The sequence below is a fragment of the Nerophis ophidion genome, unplaced genomic scaffold (genome assembly GCF_033978795.1).
Source record: "Nerophis ophidion isolate RoL-2023_Sa unplaced genomic scaffold, RoL_Noph_v1.0 HiC_scaffold_246, whole genome shotgun sequence".
NCBI lineage: Eukaryota > Metazoa > Chordata > Actinopteri > Syngnathiformes > Syngnathidae > Nerophis > Nerophis ophidion.
The window spans coordinates 61,236-84,922 of record NW_026907168.1 but is presented as its reverse complement, the minus strand read 5'-3'; the positions used below and the strand labels follow the sequence as shown (position 1 = coordinate 84,922).

At 42.1% G+C, this 23,687-nt stretch overlaps 1 protein-coding gene across 4 annotated transcripts in view; it reads right to left on the bottom strand.

Moving 5' to 3' along the window:
• Nucleotides 1-3,594: 3,594 nt before the first annotated feature.
• Nucleotides 3,595-23,687, bottom strand: part of LOC133547894 (myosin-IIIb-like) — a 76,783-nt gene continuing 56,690 nt past the window's right edge. For 3 of the 4 annotated variants that reach the window (XM_061893380.1, XM_061893376.1, XM_061893378.1), the window contains 2 exons: nt 4,069-5,081; nt 3,595-3,996 (listed from right to left, as the gene is read on the bottom strand). In XM_061893380.1, coding sequence (XP_061749364.1) covers nt 5,012-5,081 — 70 coding nt within the window. In that variant the 3' untranslated portion in view covers nt 3,595-3,996; nt 4,069-5,011. The remainder of the gene's footprint in view (nt 3,997-4,068; nt 5,082-23,687) is intronic. The other variant, XM_061893379.1, reaches the window with a different exon arrangement.

Below are 23,687 nucleotides of genomic sequence, written 5' to 3'. Positions count from 1 at the left end.
TATGTTTTGTTATGGGGGCGGCGTGGCACAGATGGTAGAGGTTCCCAATTTGATCCCAGCTTCTACCATCCGAGTCACGGCCGCTGTGTCCTTGGGCAAGACACTCCACCCTTGCTCCTGATGGGTGGTGGTAAGTTCCTTGCATGGCAGCTCCCTCCATCAGTGTGTGAATGTGACCTGTCATGTAAAGGTATCATTGCAGGTATAGTGAAGCGCTATTTGGATACGGACTATTTATTATTAGGCCTTATTATTATTATTATTATTATTATACACCTGCTAGTGGTTAGAGTGTCCGCTCTGAGACTGGAAGGTTGTGAGTTCAAACCCCGGCTGAGTCATACCAAAGACTATAAAAATGGGAGCCATTTCCTCCCTGCTTGGCACTCAGCATCAAGACTTGGAGTTGGGGGTTAAATCACCAAAAATGATCCCCGGGCGCGGCCACCGCTGCTGCTCACTGCTCCCCTCACCTCCCAAAGGGTGGAACAAGGGGATTGGTCAAATGCAGAGAATAATTTCACCACACCTAATGTGTGTGTGTGACAATCATTGCTACTTTAACTCTACTAATGGTTTTAGTGCCTCACAATACAAAGGTCCTGGGTTCGATCTCCGGGCCTTTCTGTGTGGAGTTTGCATGTTCTCCACGTGACTGTGTGGGTACTCCGGCTCCCTCCCGCCTCCAAAGACATGCACCTGGGACTAGGCCCCTCCCACTTCCAAAGACATGCACCTTGGACTAGGCCCCTCCCACCTCCAAAGACATACACCTGGGGATAGGTTGATAGGCAACACTAAATGGTCCCTAGTGTGTGAATGTTGTCCGTCTATCTGTGTTGGCCCTGCGATGAGGTGGCGACTTGTCCAGGGTGTAGCCCGCCTCCAACCCGTGTGCAGCTGGGATAGGCTCCAGCACCCCCGCAACCCGGAAATGGACAAGCGGTAGACAATGGATGGATGGATGGGTGTTAGTCCAGTGGTGTCCAACATCCAGCATGAGAAGTAAGGCTGGGTGGTGTCCAAGCTGATTAATCCACATCATGGACCACAAAAGTCAGCGATCTATGGTCACCATGGCAACAACAGATACAAATGGGGGCTTTAAAGTGACGTCATAACTGTGTATTGTTGCTCATGCCTTCCACTTTTCTGCTCTTCATTTACCTGTGCAGCTAAAGACTTGAACGATACCAAAGAGGCGCGAGATAGTCGGGGAACAGCAATCTCATTCAAACTACCTCATCTTTGTTTTTTCCGCTCTTATTTGTGCTCTCAAAGTTAATTCTTTGAATTCATTAGTGTCAGGACATTAAGCAGCAGAGGTGGCTGCTATTAGGGGCACTGCGCTGGCAATATTGTGAGGAGACAACCACTTTGTCACCCAAGTCAGCCTCTTTGGCTGTGCAGTGGAGACAAGGGTGATGGATTTATTATTCTGAAAACACACACACACACACACACACACACGGCAAGCTTCCCAAATGGCCTGCAGAGCCAGATAAGATTGTCCATCCTCCCCACATTGAACTCTGCTGGGCTTTCTCTGCTTGAGGAGATGAATGCTGAGATGACATCACACAAGCCATTACCTCAAAGCCTCCAATGGCAATGGTTGCAATGACACAGCAGAGTGTGGAAAGTATTTGAGACTCCCAGTTGAGTGCAGAGGCTAACACACCTTGACAGTGTGCTGACCAATCAATAAGAAACGAAGCAAACCGCCTCTCAGCCTATTTGTTTGAATACCATTTACTGGCTTCCAACACTGCCAAGAAAAACATGCCCACAAAGTAATACTCTACATAAAAAGAAGTATCTGCTCAAATGCAATCTGATTTCCTGATGATGGCACACTTGAGTGTAGTAGACTTCAGCTTGTATACATTTGGAGCAGTGCTAATCTTATAAGGTTAACACGGTGCAGGAAATGAAAAGGTATGTTGAGGGCTCAGATGGAGCTGATGACGCAGGTGAATGACTTTGTTACCCTGTGGCACATTTACTCAAATGAAGAGTCAATAAACACAAAACCATGGGTGTTAATCTGCTAAGTGTTTGCATGTGCATTGCTGTCTATTTTGGAGGGATGGAGTCACGGGGGCAGCAGCCTAAGCAGGTGTTGCCAATCAACCTATCCCCAGGTGCATGTCTTTGGAGGTGGGATGGGCCTATCCCCAGGTGCATGTCTTTGGAGGTGGGCGGGGCTTATCCTCAGGTGCATGTCTTTGGAGGTGGGAGGGGCCTATTCCCAGGTGCATGTCTTTGGAGGTGGGAGGGGCCTATCCCCAGGTGCATGTCTTTGGAGGTGGGAGGGGCCTATCCCCAGGTGCATGTCTTTGGAGGTGGGATGGGCCTATCCCCAGGTGCATGTCTTTGGAGGTGGGATGGGCCTATCCCCAGGTGCATGTCTTTGGAGGTGGGCGGGGTTTATCCTCAGGTGCATGTCTTTGGAGGTGGGCGGGGCTTATCCTCAGGTGCATGTCTTTGGAGGTGGGAGGGGCCTATTCCCAGGTGCATGTCTTTGGAGGTGGGATGGGCCTATCCCCAGGTGCATGTCTTTGGAGGTGGGATGGGCCTATCCCCAGGTACATGTCTTTGGAGGTGGGAGGGGCTTATCCCCAGGTGCATGTCTTTGGAGGTGGGAGGAAGCCGGAGTACCCGGAGGGAACCCAAGCATTCACGGGGAGAACATGCAAACTCCACACAGAAAGATCCCGAGTTCGGTCGGAATTGAACTCAGGACTTCTCAGGACCTTCGTATTGTGAAGCAGACGCACTAACCCCTGAGGTAAGCACATGAAATATGGAGGCGAGTGATCCAGACATGCCCGTGTTTGTCCTTCTTCAACATGTACACACGCTTGTGGAAATCACACATGAATACCTTAAGAAAAAGCCATTGCAGCTATTTGGGATACAACACTTCTCAGAAGGCAAGAGAACTTTCCAATGTCCGGGTCAGCTGTGATTCTGTTTAGTGAAAAACTTTGTCCATTTGTCGAAGGAGAGACAACGAGAATGCGGGCTCCCGTGGATGTGATAAAAAAAAGGGTAGCGTGTGATTTGTATCACCTGGTCGACAAGGGAAGACTATGGAAAACATTGAATGCATTTGGACTGGCAAAGCAGATAAGTTACATTTAAGTTACATTTAAGAACTCGCACACAAAGCAACACTGGAGGTGACTATGACCTGTGCATTTTCCGCACATTTATACTAGGTCACGTTGCGCCGGCAGACAGAGGGGTGAGGGGCTGTTAAACGCTGGCATTGTTGTGTGTGGACAAGGATAAGGTTAGGTGGGATTTACCCTGGATAACCTTATCCGGCTTAGTGTAAACGAGCGAGCATTGACCCAGCAACTTGTGACTAATTGCCAAGGTGTGGAGAACGGTCTTCCATAAAGCAGAAAAATAAACTCAAGAATAAAACAAAACTCAAAACCAAAGACATGATCTGGGCAACTGATCACCACAATATTGCTGTAATTAATCATTTCATTGCGGCACAATAACTTTAAAATACAAAGAAAAAAAGGTACTTTGATGGCACTAATATATATATATATATTAATAATTACATTAATATATATATATATTAATATATATATATATAAGTGTATTTTTACATGGTATGTGTAAATATTGTTTATATTGTTGTTAATAATGTCATTATTAAAATTATAATAATCATTAGTACTAAATTTATTACACTAATGCTGTCAAATGATTACAATTTTACACCAGATTAATCACACTTCTGAATTGGGATTATTCAGAATTAAATTGCAATTTCATTGTCAAAATTTCATTTTCAAATTAAAATGAATGTTTTACTTGAATGCACGTCATTTAATTGCTCAAAACCTTGGTAACGGTTGTATTTATTGTCATGTCAAGATGTATTTTGAAGTCAAACTTGCCAGTGAGCACACCAGTTGGAGTCTCCTCACTCTTCTTTGCACTGACCTGATCACAGACCTGATCACAGACCTGATCACAGATCTGATCACTGACCTGATCACAGACCTGATCACAGATCTGATCACAGACCTGATCACAGACCTGATCACTGACCTGATCACAGATCTGATCACTGACCTGATCACAGACCTGATCACAGACCTGATCACTGACCTGATCACAGATCTGATCACAGATCTGATCACAGACCTGATCACTGACCTGATCACAGACCTGATCACAGACCTGATCACAGACCTGATCACAGACCTGATCACAGACCTGATCACAGACCTGATCACAGACCTGATCACTGACCTGATCACAGACCTGATCACAGACCTGATCACTGACCTGATCACAGATCTGATCACTGACCTGATCACAGACCTGATCACAGATCTGATCAGAGACCTGATCACTGACCTGATCACTGACCTGATCACAGACCTGATCACTGACCTGATCACAGACCTGATCACAGACCTGATCACAGACCTGATCACAGACGACCCACACCACCTTTTAGGTAACCATTAAGTAAAGGAGCATGTACGGTCAAAATAAATTGCCTTATTAATCTGTGTTTATACATGTATTATACAATATTTTATGTGTTATTGATGATGAATACATTCATATTTTTGACAGACCTAAAATATATGTCAATTAAATATGCTACTGCAATGTCCATCACTACAATATGTACTCATTGGTGAAATTACACTTCCATCCATTTTTGTTTTTCTGCTGGTCTCAATTAGGGCCAAAGGTGAGCTGGAGTCTATCCCAGCTGACTTGCTACAAGAGTTGTGGTACACCCTGGACTGGTCACAAGCACACATACCAGGGAACAAACCACCATTTCATTTCAATTTAAAGTCAGCCATAGACCTAACATGCATATTTTTCATGAGATGAGCAGTACATAACTCAATCACTGCATTCATTCATTCACTTCCAAGTTGACTATGTTTAGTGATGATCAACTTCAAGGCATCCAAATCTGAGGTGGGTGAATAATCATGTGCAGTCTTTTCGACACTTACTGGCCAATGAAATGACTGAAACTTCTGCACCACTGCTCCGGACTTCTCAGTGTCGGGGAAGGATTGCTGAAAGAGAACCACAAGAAAAAACCAAAGCAATCAGCATCTTCCTCAGTCTGGTTGAAAAAGTGCTTTCAAAGGACATGACAGCAGTTAGCTGACAAATGATAGCTGGCACACGCTCAGAGGGAGTTTTTGGGGAAGACTTGGTCGCTGTCCAGGTCTGTAAGTGACTGGGTCTGTACTTGGCAGTCGGCATCTGTGACTGGGAGCTCAAAGTTATGAGAGAGAGGGGAGCTCCTTGCCTCTGTCAGCAGCACTCATGCAGCCCATCTATAAGCAGGCTTCAAGTGCTCTCATGACAGGGACAGCACACTTCTTAGATGACTAAAATGGTGAGGCAACATCAGGGAAAATACAATGATGGGCTTTTAAAATGCAATGGCAATAATAAGAAGGTCCTGGGTTCAATCCCCGGCTCAGGATCTTTCAGTGTGGAGTTTGCATGTTCACCCCGTGACTGCGTGGGTTCCCTCCGGGTACTCCGGAGGGAACCCAGGTGTGTGTGTGTGTGTGTGTCTATATATATATATATATATATATATATATATATATATATATATATATATATATATATAGGCAACACCCTAAGAAAAATATTCAACAAGAACAACATTAAATTGAGCTACAGCTGTATGAATAACATGCAACAAATCATTTCAAACCACAACAAAGCAATTGCAAAAAGACTGCCTACCCCCAGACTAAACGACTCTGAAACCAACAATGAATGTAACTGTCGCAAGAAACCTGATTGCCCTCTCAACGGAAGGTGCTTACAGACATCAGTCGTTTACCAAGCAAAGGTAATACGCAAGGACATTAACACATCCGACACGTACGTAGGATTAACCGAAGGAGCGTTCAAAACAAGATGGAATAATCACAACGCCTCCTTTAGAAACCAGACTTTGCAGAATTCTACAGAACTCAGCAAACACATTTGGAACCTCAAAGACAATAATGTTGAATATTCAATAACATGGCAAATTCTTGCATCTAGCACACCTTACAACAGTGGTAATAAAAGATGCAACCTATGCTTAAAAGAGAAACTGTTTATTATATATCATCCAGATCTATCATCTCTCAACAAGCGCAGTGAAATCATTTCAACATGCCGCCATAGACGGAAACACCTCCTAGGTAACACATGAGCCAATCACCACACCCTACGCCTGCTTGTACCCACCCACTCTGTGCTCTATATAAACCATTGTATGTGAATGCTTCCATTAAAATCTCCTGATGATTGAGGGAACCCCTCATGAAACAGATCTGTAGAGATGAAGTAGTCTTGTGATTTTTTCCCACACCTACATATATATATATATATATATATATATATACCGGAGGGTGTGTTCCAACTATCGTGGGATCACACTCCTCAGCCTTCCCGGTAAGGTTTATTCAGGTGTACTGGAGAGGAGGCTACGTCGGATAGTCGAACCTCGGATTCAGGAGGAACAGTGTGGTTTTCGTCCTGGTCGTGGAACTGTGGACCAGCTCTATACTCTCGGCAGGGTTCTTGAGGGTGCATGGGAGTTTGCCCAACCAGTCTACATGTGCTTTGTGGACTTGGAGAAGGCATTCGACCGTGTCCCTCGGGAAGTCCTGTGGGGAGTGCTCAGAGAGTATGGGGTATCGGACTGTCTTATTGTGGCGGTCCGTTCCCTGTACGATCAGTGCCAGAGCTTGGTCCGCATTGCCGGCAGTAAGTCGAACACATTTCCAGTGAGGGTTGGACTCCGCCAAGGCTGTCCTTTGTCACCCATTCTGTTCATAACTTTTATGGACAGAATTTCTAGGCGCAGTCAAGGCGTTGAGGGGTTCCGGTTTGGTGACCGCAGGATTAGGTCTCTGCTTTTTGCAGATGATGTGGTCCTGATGGCTTCATCTGGCCGGGATCTTCAGCTCTCGCTGGATCGGTTCGCAGCCGAGTGTGAAGCGACCGGAATGAGAATCAGCACCTCCAAGTCCGAGTCCATGGTTCTCGCCCGGAAAAGGGTGGAGTGCCATCTCCGGGTTGGGGAGGAGACCCTGCCCCAAGTGGAGGAGTTCAAGTACCTAGGAGTCTTGTTCACGAGTGAGGGAAGAGTGGATCGTGAGATCGACAGGCGGATCGGTGCGGCGTCTTCAGTAATGCGGACGTTGTACCGGTCCGTTGTGGTGAAGAAGGAGCTGAGCCGGAAGGCAAAGCTCTCAATTTACCGGTCGATCTACGTTCCCATCCTCACCTATGGTCATGAGCTTTGGGTCATGACCGAAAGGATAAGATCACGGGTACAAGCGGCCGAAATAGCGACTACTGGAATATTAAAAAAATGTCAATATTCAATAAAAAATTACTTTATTTGAAAAATATGTCTAAATATTTTTTCTAGGCTATTTATGCAATATTTTAAAAATTGTGAAAAACTGCATTCATTATTCGGTATTCGGCCTTCGGCCAAGCGTTTAAATTTTATTCGGCTTCGGCTTCGGCCACAAATTTTCATTTCGGTGCATCCATAATATATATATGCGAATTTTTGAATGTCCCATGATTCGATTCAATATCAATTCTTGGGGTCACAATTCGATTATCTATAGATTTTTTTTCGATTCAACGCGATGCTCGTTTCAAAAACTATATTTTTCTGATTCAAAAGGATTGTGTATTCATTCAATACACAGATTTCAGCAGGATCTACCCCAGTCTGCTGACATGCTAGCAGAGTAGTACATTTTGTAAAAAGCTTTTGTAATTGTAAAGGACAATGTTTTATCAACTGATTGCAATAATGTAAATTTGTTTTAACTATAAAACGAACCAAAAATATGACTTATTTTATCTTTGTGCAAACATTGGACACAGTGTGTTGTCCAGCTTATGAGATGCCATGCAAGTGTAAGCCACTGTGACACTATTGTTCTTTTTTATTATTTTTATAAATGTCTAATGATAATGTCAATGAGGGATTTTTAATCACTGCTGTACTGAAATTTTAACTAATATTAATACTGTTGTTGATAATCATTTTTGTTTCACCTCTTTTGTTTTGTTCCGTGTGGTGTTTGTGTCTCCTCTCAATTGCTCTGTTTATTGCAGTTCTGAGTGTTGCTGGCTCATTTTTGCTTTTGGAATTGGATTGCATTGTTATGGTATTGCTGTGTAGTGCTTTGTTGGATAGATATATTAAAAAAAAAAAAAAAGAGAATCGATTCTGATTCGCACAACGTGAGAATCGCGATTCGTATTCGAATCGATTTTTTCCCACACCCCTAAAATATATATATATATATATATATAAGGATAGATAGATAGATAGATAGATAGATAGATAGATAGATAGATAGATAGATAGATAGATAGATAGATAGATAGATAGATAGATAGATAGATAGATAGATAGATAGATAGATAGATAGTCGAGGTTACTGTGGTTTATCCGTTATAAAGTGCTCAATAAGCGTAATATACGTTAGGTCAGGAAAAAACACAGAGGCTATTTCATCCCTACAAGCCTATTTTGCAGGTTTCCCTGCTCTTCAGGGAAATCCCCTGAAGGAAATCCCTCAGAAGATATATATGATATGTATCTACATATACATAATATACATTTTATGTATATACAGTTCGGAAGTAGGTGTACTTATATAGATATTAAATGTATGTATAATGACTGCAGCTGGGATAGGCTCCAGCACTCCATGACAGAAAATGGATGGATAGATGGATGCAGCTAAATAAGCATCTAAATAAATGTGATATCATAATCACTTTGGCAAATATGTTTAGGTTAAAAGATTTTACAATGTGCGTTAAAACTTTTTAGACTTGCATACTCCATGTCACAGACACAATTGTACATTGCACACCCAGCTTAGGGAATTCCTTCTTTAAAAAAACACTATTAAAATGGTGAGACAAGTCATGTTGCAATGGATTTGAAATGTTGAAAAAAGCAACACACTAGCGCCATATTTAGGACCGAATGGGGCTATATTTAAGTTCCCTCTATTTACCTTAGTTTCAACGTTCAATCACCTCTCATGTTATTCTCCAACAATGCTATGAAATTGTCATCAAACAAGAATAAACATTGTCCCTAAACAAATCTCAGGGGGCACAATCACACTCATTTTGGGAGCATGCTTGGCAACATTTTCCCAGCTCAGTGTGATAAAGGATTGAGGCATACAATCCTTCCCAAAGTGCAAATCAAAGACTGTAAAGTGAGTGTTTCAATGGAAGCTCTAATATGAGCCTGAAGACACGCTCTCGCCTTGATGTGCTCGCACTTTGCCAATGTAGAAACACACACACACTGATGATAACACTCTCAAGTCTGCTTATTGTGCTGGAAAAATTCATGCACTTTTTTTTTTTTTTTGCTTGCAGTATTGGAGGCTTGTAATGTAAACACAAATGGCTTATTCAAATCACAGGCTGGGCAGAGCTCATACTGTCAGGACGCTCCTCGGAATGGATTGAAGAGAAATCAGGGGTGTCAACCGCACTTCACAGCTGGCATTAAGCCGCCGAGAAAGACAAAAAATGAGGCCAAAGAAATATTGGAGTGCAATACTCGGTATGCAGCACTCGTAATCCTCCATATCCCACAGAACGTTATATCTCCTGTGCTACTAAGTAACTGTTGCATTTATTTCAACTGTAAATGTCCCCTACCTATTTGGAAAAGAGGTGAGGCAATCATTTACATATATATTAATATTTGTCATTTGCACAACTGCATCCCAACGTTTATTGCGCTGCCATTCTTGGTGCACAAATGACTCAAATATCATTCAAAAGGAATTTTGATTTGACATGTTACATAAACCCCTGATAAACCCAAATATACTGTACATACATACATACATTTGCACGTACATACATACATACATAAATACAAACTTATATTCAGACATACATACATACATACATACATGCATACATACATACATTCACTGTACATACATACATACAAACATACATACATACGTACATTCACTGTACATACATACATACATACATTCACTGTACAAACATACATACAAACATACATACATTCACTGTACATACATACATACATTCACTGTACAAACATACATACATACATTCACTGTACAAACATACATACATTCACTGTACATACATACATACATTCACTGTACAAACATACATACATACAAACATACATACATTCACTGTACATACATACATACATTCACTGTACAAACATACATACCTACATTCACTGTACAAACATACATACATTCACTGTACATGCATACATACATTCACTGTACAAACATACATACAAACATTCATACATACAAACAAACATACATACATACATACATACATGCATACATTCACTGTACATACATACATACATACATACATACATACATACATACATACATACATTCACTGTACAAACATACATACAAACATACATACATACATACATAACATACATACATACATTCACTGTACAAACATACATACATACATACATACATTCACTGTACAAACATACATACATACATACATACATACATTCACTGTACAAACATACATACAAACATACATACATACATACATTCACTGTACAAACATACATACAAACATACATACATACATACATTCACTGTACATACATACTTACATTCACTGTACAAACATACATACAAACATTCATACATACATACATGCATACATTCACTGTACATACATATATACATACATTCACTGTACAAACATACATACAAACATACATACAAACATACATACATTCACTGTACAAACATACATACATACATTCACTGTACAAACATACATACATACAAACATACATACATACATTCACTGTACAAACATACATGCATACATACATATATTCACTGTACAAACATACATACATACATACATATATTCACTGTACAAACAAACATACATACATACATATATTCACTGTACAAACATACATACATACATACATACATATATTCACTGTACAAACATACATACATACATACATACACTCATGCATACGATGACGCTTCATCAGACATATTAATGGTGTTCCCCCAGGGTAAACCGGGTTGAAACACGACACATTGCTAGAGCTTAACCTGTTTTTGTAAAAGGTTAATATAGTCCGCTCCTCTTGGTCTGCCTTCTTTTGCAAGTTACAAAATTCATTACATTTATGTATTGTTACATTTGAAGCAATTGTAATTTTGATGACAGAGGTAATTATTATCACTCATGATGAACAATATTGTTATTTCTATTAGTATTTCATTGTTCTATAATGTTCATTGTCATTTTTGTGTTATTAATATCTACTTCACTAACTGGTTCTTTATCATTTTTGGTATCATATTTTTATTAGTGACCGATGTCCCTTTGGGACAGAGGACCCTATTGAATTTCTAAGGTTTTATTATTAGTAATATTATTCTTTATTATTATACCGCCGCCTCTTTGAGCTGTAATTTGACCCCTTTAACATGCTTCAAAACTCACCAAATTTGACACACGAATCAGTACAAGCGAAAATTGCGATCTAATCAAAAAACCAAACCCCAAAACTAAAAATTGCGCTCTAGTGCCCCCTAGGAAGACAACACAGACAAAACTGTTTGTAGGAATGTTGTAGAAACATGAAACAAAAACCACTACGTAGGTCACAGTGGGACCAATATTTCATCTAGTGACACCCCCCGGCTAAAATCAACAGGAAGTTTGCTATTCCCACTTCAATACAAAAGTTGGCTAAAAAATGTTGCTTTTTATTTAAACATTATCTCCTCTAAAGCAGTGGTGCCCAACCACCGGGCCGTGGTGGTTGGGCACCAAAATAATTTTTTTTTTTTTAATTAAATCAACATAAAAAACACAATATACACTTACAATTAGTGCACCAACCTCAAAAACCTCCCTTTTTCATGACAAAAAACGTCCCTTTTTCACGACAAAGAAGAAATAAAAAAAATGGATTCTCCTACCTCCTCCCCCCCTCCCGCGGGACACATTATTAAGCGTTGACCGGTCCGCGGATACAAAAAGGTTGGGGACCACTGCTCTAAAGGCCATTTGTCGTTTTGGTTTTCAAATAAACACAGAAAATAGACTGAATCCTTCTGATTAAAAATTGATGTAGTAGTTTTTTTTACTACCCCGGTTTGGATTTTAAGAGCCCAGAAAGAACTGCTGCGCTGCTGCTGTTGTGCTACTTCTGTCACAAAATGGGGGCTTCCTGCTCAGACAAAACTGTTTCTAACTCACTGTAGGACTGTCAAACACACATGACACAAAAACCTCAATGTAGGTCTCACTGAGACCTATATTTCCTACACTGACCGCCCCCAACTAAAATCAACAGGAAGTTTGCTATTCCCACTTCAATACAACAACTGCATTACATTCACCATGCATTAGAGCAGGGGCGCTCACACTTTTTCTGCAGGCGAGCTACTTTTCAATTGACCAAGTCGAGGAGATCTACCTCATTCCTATTTATATTTATTTATTTATGAAAGAGACATTTTTTGTTAACAAGTTAATGGTGTTTAATGATAATACAAGTATGTTTAACACACATAGATTCCTTTCTTTCATGAAGACAAGAATATAAGTTGGTGTATTACCTGATTCTGATGACTTGCATTGATTGGAATCAGACAGTGGTGCTGATAACGTCCGCATTTTCAAATGGAGGAAAAAAAAAAGTCCTCCTTTCTGTCCAATACCACATGAAAGTGGTTGGATTTTGGCATCTCATTTGTCCAACTTGCATACTCCTTTTTAAACACTTTGTTATGAGAGTAGCATATGTGTGTGGCCCTTTAATGTCTGGCAGCAGGTGAGTGACGTCAGTGACTGTGCGGGTGGGCAAGCAAGTGAGAAAGAATACATTGGCATCAAACTCCGTAGCTTGCTAGCTTTCTGAGACTCTTATTTTGTTAGCACAGGCAGGATGAAACAGGTCTTTTATGGTGAAGACAGGAACTGTGCAGTCGGTCTTTAGAGTTTTGACAGTAGGTACGGAGTCTCTAGAAATAAAATGTGTTTCTCTGCGTCCGCCCTGTTAGTGATTTTTTTTCTTAAATATGAGCTCGCAGCAGCCAGCGTCATCTCACAAGATCCTCGGGTGCCGAGAATGTCAAACAACTGACGAAAGTGAAGTCTTGGTATGATTGATGATTGCTCATTTTTTTTTCTTTCTCCTATGTCCCCCCCCTCCCTTGTGGAGGGGGTCCGGTCCGATGACCATGGATGAAGTACTGGCTGTCCAGAGTCGAGACCCAGGATGGACCGCTCGTCGAGACCCAGGATGGACCGCTCGTCGAGACCCAGGATGGACCGCTCGCCTGTATCGGTTGGGGACATCTCTACGCTGCTGATCCGCTTGAGATGGTTTTCTGTGGACGGGACTCTCGCTGCTGTCTTGGAGCCACTATGGATTGAACTTTCACAGTATCATGTTAGACCCGCTCGACATCCATTGCTTTCGGTCCCCTAGAGGGGGGGGGGGGTTGCCCACATCTGAGGTCCTCTCCAAGGTTTCTCATAGTCAGCATTGTCACTGGCGTCCCACTGGATGTGAATTCTCCCTGCCCACTGGGTGTGAGTTTTCCTTGCCCTTTTGTGGGTTCTTCCGAGGATGTTGTAGTCGTAATGATTTGTGCAGTCCTTTGAGACATTTGTGATTTGTGGCTATATAAATAAACATTGATTGATTGATTGATGTCTATTTTTTAATTCCTGGCTTGAGATCGACTGACACACCCTCCGAGATCGACCAGTCGATCGCGATCGACGTAATGCCCACCCCTGCATGAGAGTCTCAAAATGGCGGCACCAAGGCGTCCTTATAAAATGCCCAAGCCACTTTACAACTGTTATTACTATGAGACTGATGTATAACACATGTTTATACTACTTGTTCTCTGTGTAATAATCCATCCATCCATGTTCTACCGCTTATCTGGGCTTGGGTCGCGGGGGCAGCAGCCAAAGCGGTCCCGTCCATTGCTGCTTGCAGCTTTAATTATAGATTGTATTTGTGATGTAGTTCTATTGTGGTTTTTGTTGTTGTTGTCCCCGCAATTTTACCTAAATATACGTAATTCTAAATTCATGATTATTTGCAAAAAATAAAGTTTACCAGTTCCAAAGTTAAATATCTTGTCTTTGCAGTCTATTCAAGTGAATATAAGTTGAAAAGGATTTGTTGTAGTCTCTTTTTATTTAGCATTTACACAACCTGACAACTTCACTGCTTTTGTCTTTTTAAGATTTTAGTTCTCTGCTTTATTATTTGATTCTGCCTTAAAGGATGCACACACACTTAATTATGTAGCGATTATGGTCCAGGACCCAACAATTAAACACAACCTTGGACACCTTTGCCTCTAAAACTTTACACAGCATCATTTAAGTCTCATCTTAAAACTCATCTGTATACTCTAGCCTTTAAATAGACCTCCTTTTTAGACCAGTTGATCTGCCGCTTCTTTTCTTTCTCCTATGTCCCCCCCTCCCTTGTGGAGGGGGTCCGGTCTGATGACCATGGATGAAGTACTGACTGTCTGAGTCGAGACCCAGGATGGACCGCTCGCCTGTATCGGTTGGGGACATCTCTACGCTGCTGATCCGCTTGTGATGGTTTCCTGTGGACGGGACTCTCGCTGCTGTCTTGGAGCCACTATGGATTGAACTTTCACAGTATCATGTTAGACCCGCTCGACATCCATTGCTTTCGGTCCCCTAGAGGGGGGGGGTTGCCCACATCTGAGGTCCTCTCCAAGGTTTCTCATAGTCAGCATTGTCACTGGCGTCCCACTGGATGTGAATTCTCCCTGCCCACTGGGTGTGAGTTTTCCTTGCCCTTTTGTGGGTTCTTCCGAGGATGTTGTAGTCGTAATGATTTGTGCAGTCCTTTGAGACATTTGTGATTTGGGGCTATATAAATAAACATTGATTGATTGATTGATGATCACACACACACACACACACAACCACACACACACACAACCACACATGCAGTTTGATGATGCATTTACAATGTGAGGCGGTGCACCGGAGAGAAAATTGACTGGAGATATTAACCTTCTGCATATTGAACATCACAGACCATCTTTGTATTTGTAATTAATTTTGTAGCTGATGATTTTACAACTTCACCCTCCATTAGCTTCTCTCAGGGAGGTTATGTGGAGGCACTCAGGTGTCAATTACGCAGCAGAGCGCTCCATTTATCATAAAAAATGGACAAAAATAGGGGCAACCGTTTCTTTCCGATGTTTAGAAGCAGAATCCTAGTATTGTAGCAGCCAGAGCGAGCCACCCTTCAAACATCATGCATGTGACTATTCTTCAAGCTGCTAATATTTCAGAAACATAAAGAGATGACACGCCAAGGTGACCCCACTTCATCCAGCTCAAAGGACAATAACAGCCTGCTGGGTTCAAACCACATCCATCCGTGCACAAACTGCCACAATGCAAGCATAAGAATGTCATACAAAATGTTTGTGTTATTAGACTCAGTCATCACTGTGTCATGTGATAACTCGGGCTTCCAGCAGGAGGAATAGGGTTGGGAACTAGAATAAATCAATCAATCAATCAATCAATCAATGTTTATTTATATAGCCCCAAATCACAAATGTCTCAAAGGACTGCACAAATCATTACGACTACAACATCCTCGGAAGAACCCACAAAAGGGCAAGGAAAACTCACACCCAGTGGGCAGGGAGAATTCACATCCAGTGGGACGCCAGTGACAATGCTGACTATGAGAAACCTTGGAGAGGACCTCAGATGTGGGCAACCCCCCCCCTCTAGGGGACCGAAAGCAATGGATGTCGAGCGGGTCCAACATGATACTGTGAAAGTTCAATCCATAGTGGCTCCAAGACAGCAGTGAGAGTCCCGTCCACAGGAAACCATCTAAAGCGGATCAGCAGCGTAGAGATGTCCCCAACCGATACAGGCGAGCGGTCCATCCTGGGTCCCGACGAGCGGTCCATCCTGGGTCTCGACTCTGGACAGTCAGTACTTCATCCATGGTCATCGGACCGGACCCCCTCCACAAGGGAGTGGGGGACATAGGAGAAAGAAAAGAAAAGAAGCGGCAGATCAACTGGTCTAAAAAGGAGGTCTATTTAAAGGCTAGAGTATACAGATGAGTTTTAAGATGAGACTTAAATGCTTCTACTGAGGTAGCATCTCGAACTGTTACCGGGAGGGCATTCCAGAGTACTGGAGCCCGAACGGAAAACGCTCTATAGCCCGCAGACTTTTTTTGAGCTCTAGGAATCACTAATAAGCCGGAGTCTTTTGAACGCAGATTTCTTGCCGGGACATACGGTACAATACAATCGGCAAGATAGGCTGGAGCTAGACCGTGTAGTATTTTATACGTAAGTAGTAAAACCTTAAAGTCACATAAATTGTTTTATTTCAGTCTGGATACAAAGCTTTGCACAGTACTGAATCTGCACTTTTAAAGGTTTTTAATGACATGCTTTTAATGTCTGATTCTGGCAGCTCTGCAATTTTAGTGCTTTTAGATCTTCCAGCTGCCTTTGACACAGTCCACCACACAATTCTTTTAGAGCGCCTGAGAGACTGTGTGGGTGTCAGGGGGACTGCGTTACAGTGGTTCAGATCCTACCTGTCTGAGAGGTCCTTCTCTGTCAGGCTGGGGGGACGCCACCTCTTCTTCTGCCCCGCTTTACTGTGGTGTCCCCCAGGGATCTGTTTTAGGCCCCATCCTGTTCGCTCTTTATCTCCTCCCTCTTGGAGAGATTTTTAAGAAACATGGAGTGTTTTATCACTTTTATGCAGATGACTGCCAAATTTATATCCCGATTTCAAAAAGCCACGGCCCTCTGACCCCCCTTCTTAACTGTCTATGTGACGTCAAGGCTTGGTTAGCATAGAATTTTTTTAATAATGAATGAGGGAAAAACGGAAATTTCAGTTTTTGTTGCGGCCCTCACTGACTTGGGACCATTGCAAAATGATGTGCGTCCCAAAGTCACCAGCCTTGGCGTCACTATAGACAGCCATTTTAAACTAGACAAATGGCGTTTTAAAATCGTGTTTTTATCACCTTCGTCTTTTAGTAAAGGTTAAACCGTTTTCATCTTTTAACCTTTTTGAAGAAGTCGTGCATGCTTTTATTTCAAGTGGCCTGGACTACTGCAATGCACTTTATGCTGGCATTAGCCAAAAAGCTCTCTCCCGGTTGCAGTTAGTCCAGAAGGCGGCAGCAGGACTTTTAACAGGGGCCAGGAAAGGCCAGCATAGAACCCCAATTCTTCAGAGTTTGCACTGGCTCCCTGTTCATTTTAGAATTGATTTTAAAACATTTCTGTTTGTTTTTTAAATCTTTACATGGACTGGCACCTCAGTATATCTCGAACTTGATCCAAATGTACACTCCTGCGCGCGCTCTGAGGTCTGAGAGCCAGTTCCAGCTCGTGGTGCCCAAGACCAGACTTAAGACCAGGGGAGACAGGGGCCCTAAGCTCTGGAACACTCTGCCCCTCCATGTTCAAACTGCTTCCACAGTGGAGTGTTTTTTTGTTCTTTGGCTTTTAACACTACGTGAGTTGTGTGGTCCTTTGTGTTTTTATACTTTTTGATTTCTATTTTACTGTTTTAATTGATTTTACCCTTTAAAATACTTTTTAATCATATTTATTTATTTGTTTTATATTTATTTATTTCTTGTTTTTATTCAGTCATTGGTGGAGCATAATATTGTTTTTTAATATTGTTTTTAACATGGCTGTGCAGCACTTTGGAAACGTTCTTGTTGTTTAAATGTGCTTTATAAAAAAAGTGGATTGAATTGGATTGGATTGCATTTAAGCATTTAAGTCTCATCTTAAAACTCATCTGTATACTCTAGCCTTTAAATAGACCTCCTTTTTAGACCAGTTGATCTGCCGCTTCTTTTCTTTTCTTTCTCCTATGTCCCCCCCTCCCTTGTGGAGGGGGTCCGGTCCGATGACCATGGATGAAGTACTGACTGTCCAGAGTCGAGACCCAGGATGGACCGCTCGTCGGGACCCAGGATGGACCGCTCGCCTGTATCGGTTGGGGACATCTCTACGCTGCTGATCCGCTTGAGATGGTTTCCTGTGGACGGGACTCTCACTGCTGTCTTGGAGCCACTATGGATTGAACTTTCACAGTATCATGTTAGACCCGCTCGACATCCATTGCTTTCGGTCCCCTAGAGGGGGGGGGTTGCCCACATTTGAGGTCCTCTCCAAGGTTTCTCATAGTCAGCATTGTCACTGGCGTCCCACTGGATGTGAATTCTCCCTGCCCACTGGGTGTGAGTTTTCCTTGCCCTTTTGTGGGTTCTTCCGAGGATGTTGTAGTCGTAATGATTTGTGCAGTCCTTTGAGACATTTGTGATTTGGGGCTATATAAATAAACATTGATTGATTGATTGATTGATTGATTGTTTTTATACTGTATATCAGGGATATTCAACTTAATTGTCTTAATTGTCACAGTTCCAGGAATCTACGGACTGGAGGGCCAGAATTCCATCCATTTTTTCTGCCTATCTCAGCTACAATCGGGCGGAAGGCGGCGTTCACCGTGGAAAAGTCGCCACCAATCGCAGAGGGCCGGAATTCTCCTTTTACTATTCGTCTTAATTTGTATATTCCGGAGAACAAGCGTCCTCTGCAGTAGACTTTTGACTACGGTTTATTTATTTTGTCAGAGTTACAGGAGCGCTCTGGTGTTTTTAAGGATCTTCTGCAAAAAAGCCAGTTGAAAAACATCTGAATGACTGCAATCTGGTGTTTTTGAGACTCTTTAAGTCTCTCACAAGTTCTTTGAAAGTGAACTTGCGGACCAGCAGTTGAATAGCCCAAATGATGAAAAGGAAAATACCTAAAAAGGACCCCTGAAGAACACTACTATAACATGACAACTGACTGTGTCTGAAGTGAAGAAGCTACAGCAACGCTTTTCTTACATCGATCACATTCTGAAAAATAATTGTAACTGCCAAAAAGGAGAGGACTTCAAAGGGAGCTTGAGGGAGGCTTCAGTTATCTACAAAACCCAAAAGCAGAGAAGTTGACACCTTGTGTGCAAACCCCATTTCCATATGAGTTGGGAAATTGTGTTAGATGTAAATATAAACAGAATACAATGATTTGCAAATCATTTTCAACCCATATTCAGTTGAATATGCTACAAAGACAACATATTTGATGTTTAAACTCATAAACTTTATTTTTTTTTGCAAATAATTAACTTAGAATATCATGGCTGCAACACGTGCCAAAGTAGTTGGGAAAGGGCATGTTCACCACTGTGTTACATCACCTTTTCTTTTAACAACACTCAATAAACGTTTGGGAACTGAGGAGACACATTTTTTAAGCTTCTCAGGTGGAATTATTTCCCATTTTTGCTTGATGTACAGCTTAAGTGGTTCCTGTTGTATTTTAGTGAAGTGAATTATATTTATATAGCGCTTTTCTCTAGTGACTCAAAGCGCTTTACTTAGTGAAACCCAATGTCTATGTTACAATTAAACCAGTGTGGGGGCACTGGGAGCAGGTGAGTAAAGTGTCTTGCTTAAGGACACAACGGCAGTGACTAAGATGGTGGAAGCGGGAATCGAACCTGCAACCCTCAAGTTGCTGGCACAGCCACTCTAACAACCGAGCTATGCCGCATTTAGGCTTCATAATGCGCCACACATTTTCAATGGGAGACAAATCTGGACTACAGGCAGGCCAGTCTAGTACCTGCACTCTTTTACTATGAAGCCACTGATGTAACTCGTAGCTTGGCATTGTCTTGCTGAAATAAGCAGGGGCGTCCAAGATAACGTTGCTTGGATGGCAACATATGTTGCTCCAAAAGCTGTATGTACCTTTCAGCATTAATGGTGCCTTCACAGATGTGTAAGTTACCCATGCCTTGGGCACTAATACACCCCCATACCATCACACATGATGGCTTTTACACTTAGTTCTTTTCCTCTCTGTTCCGTAGGACAAAACGTCCACAGTTTCCACAAACTATTGAAAATGTGGACTAGTCAGACCACAGAACACTATTCCACTTTGCATCAGTCCGTTTTATATGAGCTCGGGCCCAGCAAAGCCGGCAGCATTTCTGGGTGTTGTTGAATAATGGCTTTGGCTTTGCATAGTAGAGTTTTAACTTGCACTTACAGATGTAGGGACCAACTGTAGTTACTGACAGTGTTTTTTTGTAATGTTCCTGAGCCCATGTGGTGATATCCTTTACACACTGATGTCGCCTTTTGATGCAGTACCGCCTTAGGGATTGAAGGTCCGTAATATCATGGCTTACGTGCAGTGATTTCTCCAGATTCTCTGAACCTTTTGATGATTTTACGGACTGCTTTGTTTTTTTAACTCCATCACTGATTTCTGCTCACTGCAGACATTTTGAGAGCCGAGGGACATAATTAAACATCACTTACTGTACAAGTTCTGCTGTCATTAGGATGCCGACTGCTAGGATGTTCATATGTTCCCATTTAGATGATAATCCTCGCAAAGGGAGGTGGAACGAAGCGTCTTTTTGTGTTGTTCTTACTATTTCCAGGTCTAAATTAGCTGTCAAAGTGCACCAACTTGTCTAAATACGTCTTTGTCCTTCTACTATTCAGGTGAGAGGCATGATTTGTCTCATCTTAAAACTCATCTGTATACTCTAGCCTTTAAATAGACCTCCTTTTTAGACCAGTTGATCTGCCGCTTCTTTTCTTTCTCCTATGTCCCCCCCTCCCATGTGGAGGGGGTCCGGTCCGATGACCATGGATGAAGTACTGACTGTCCAGAGTCGAGACCCAGGATGGACCGCTCGTCGGGACCCAGGATGGACCGCTCGCCTGTATCGGTTGGGGACATCTCTACGCTGCTGATCCGCTTGAGATGGTTTCCTGTGGACGGGACTCTCACTGCTGTCTTGGAGCCACTATGGATTGAACTTTCACAGTATCATGTTAGACCCGCTCGACATCCATTGCTTTCGGTCCCCTAGAGGGGGGGGGGGGGGTTGCCCACATCTGAGGTCCTCTCCAAGGTTTCTCATAGTCAGCATTGTCACTGGCGTCCCACTGGATGTGAATTCTCCCTGCCCACTGGGTGTGAGTTTTCCTTGCCCTTTTGTGGGTTCTTCCGAGGATGTTGTAGTCGTAATGATTTGTGCAGTCCTTTGAGACATTTGTGATTTGGGGCTATATAAATAAACATTGATTGATTGATTGATTGATTGATTTATGATCTACAATAAAGTTTGAGGAGGAAGCAGCTGATCAGTCGACAATATCACTAATACTTGGTTGATATTGAAATCACGAAAGGTAAATAGAGTATCGGTGGCGCATTTTGGATGGTTACTTATTGGATTTTGTGGGCGGAAAGGAGAACCTCCCATGGGCTTCGTTGTAAGCAGACTTTTACTGAAGTTTATTTAAGAGTTAGAATGCCTTAGAAATATCCATGATTGTGAAGGAGCAGCTTAATCACAAAGTATAAACAATAAATACATCCCTGCCACTCCATCAAAAGCAAATGTTCAGCATGTATTTTTTAGGATGTATGTGGCGTCAATGAAGCCTGTGACAGTGGATGAACATGACAAAGAAGCACATTAACGCCTGCAACTGTAAAACACAACAATGACGGCAATTCCTCGGCCATGTTTCAATACTTCTAAAAGCAGGACTGCGCTGCCCAAGGACAGCTTCAGAGAAGGCACCTCTGGTGATAGCTTGTAAAACATTGAATAGGGGAAAAAAAGATCAAGTTTACAATTATTAAAAGCTGTAAAGACGTGTTCACCTGAGTTTGTCATAAATCCCCTGCAGCTTCCTCAAAGGTGGAACACATTTTCCTATTTAGAAAGTCGTTCACACAGGAGTCATCATTTACAGACGATTTCTGGGCGATTTTGTCTGCTGTGACGCAGTGGCGGCAAAATATATTTGAGATAAATGACATGTTAACGGAATCATTTCACGGTTCAAGGCGTCGGCTGTGATTTACAACGCAGTCGCCGCTGCGCAGCCGCTATTTCCTTGCAAAAAGGGCAAAACTATCTATTCTGCTTCAAAAAGAGAAGGAGAAACATGAGCATATTTGCCACATTTTATTCAAGTCCTGGAACGTTGAACTAATGTTCTTACTTGTTCAACTTGCAACTCCTTTGTTGTGGTTTTACAAACCCCGTTTCCATATGAGTTGGGAAATTGTGTTAGATGTAAATATAAACAGAATACAATGATTTGCAAATCCTTTTCAAGCCATATTCAGTTGAATATGCTACAAAGACAACATATTTGATGTTCAAACTCATAAACTTTATTTTTTTGCAAATAATCATTAACTTTACAATTTGATGCCAGCAAAACGTGACAAAGAAGTTGGGAAAGGTGGCAATAAATACTGATAATGTTGAGGAATGCTCATCAAACACTTATATGAAACATCCCACAGGTGTGCAGGCTAATTGGGAACAGGTGGGTGCCATGATTGGCTATAAAAACAGCTTCCATGAAATGCTAACTAATTCACAAACAAGGATGGGGTGAGGGTCACCACTTTGTGAGCAAATTATCGAACAGTTTTAGAACAACATTTCTCAACGAGCTATTGCAAGGAATTTAAGGATTTTACCATCTACGGTCCGTAAAAAGTTCAGAGAATCTGGAAATATCACTGCACGTAAGCAGTGATATTATGGACTTTTGATCCCTCAGGCGGTACTGCATCAAAAACCGACATCAGTGTGTAAAGGATATCACCACATGGGCTCAGGAACACTTCATAAAACCACTGTCAGTAACTACAGTTGGTCGCTACATCAGTAAGTGCAAGTTAAAACTCTACTATGCAAAGCCAAACCCATTTATCAACAATATCCTGAAACGCCGCCAGCTTGGCTAGGCCCGGGCTCACCTAAAATGGACTGATGCAAAGTAGAAAAGTGTTCTGTGGTCTGACGAGTCCACATTTCAAATTATATTTGGAAACAAGAGGACATGGTTTCCTCCAGAACAAAGAGGAAATATACCATCCGTATTGTTATAGGCGCAAAGTGCAAAAGCCAGCATGTGTGATGGTATGGGGGTGCATTAGTGCCCAAAGCATGGGTAACTTACACATCTGTGAAGGCACCATTAATGCTGAAAGGTCCATACAGGTTTTGGAGCAACATATGTTGTCATCCAAGCAACGTTATCATGGACGCCCCTGCTTATTTCAGCAAGATAAGTGTTACAACAGCGTGGCTTCGTAAAAAAAAGAGTGCAGGTACTTTCCTGGCCGGTCTGCAGTCCAGACATGTCTCCCATGGAAAATGTGTGGCGCATTATGAAGCGTGAAATACGACAGCGGAGACCCCGGACTGTTGAAGGACTGAAGCTCTACATAAAACAAGAATGGGAAAGAATTCCACTTTCAAAGCTTCAACAATTAGTTTCCTCAGTTCCCTAAAAGAAAAGGTGATGTAACACAGTGGTGAACATGCCCTTTCCCAACTACTTTGGCATGTGTTGCGGCCATGAAATTCCAAGTGAATTA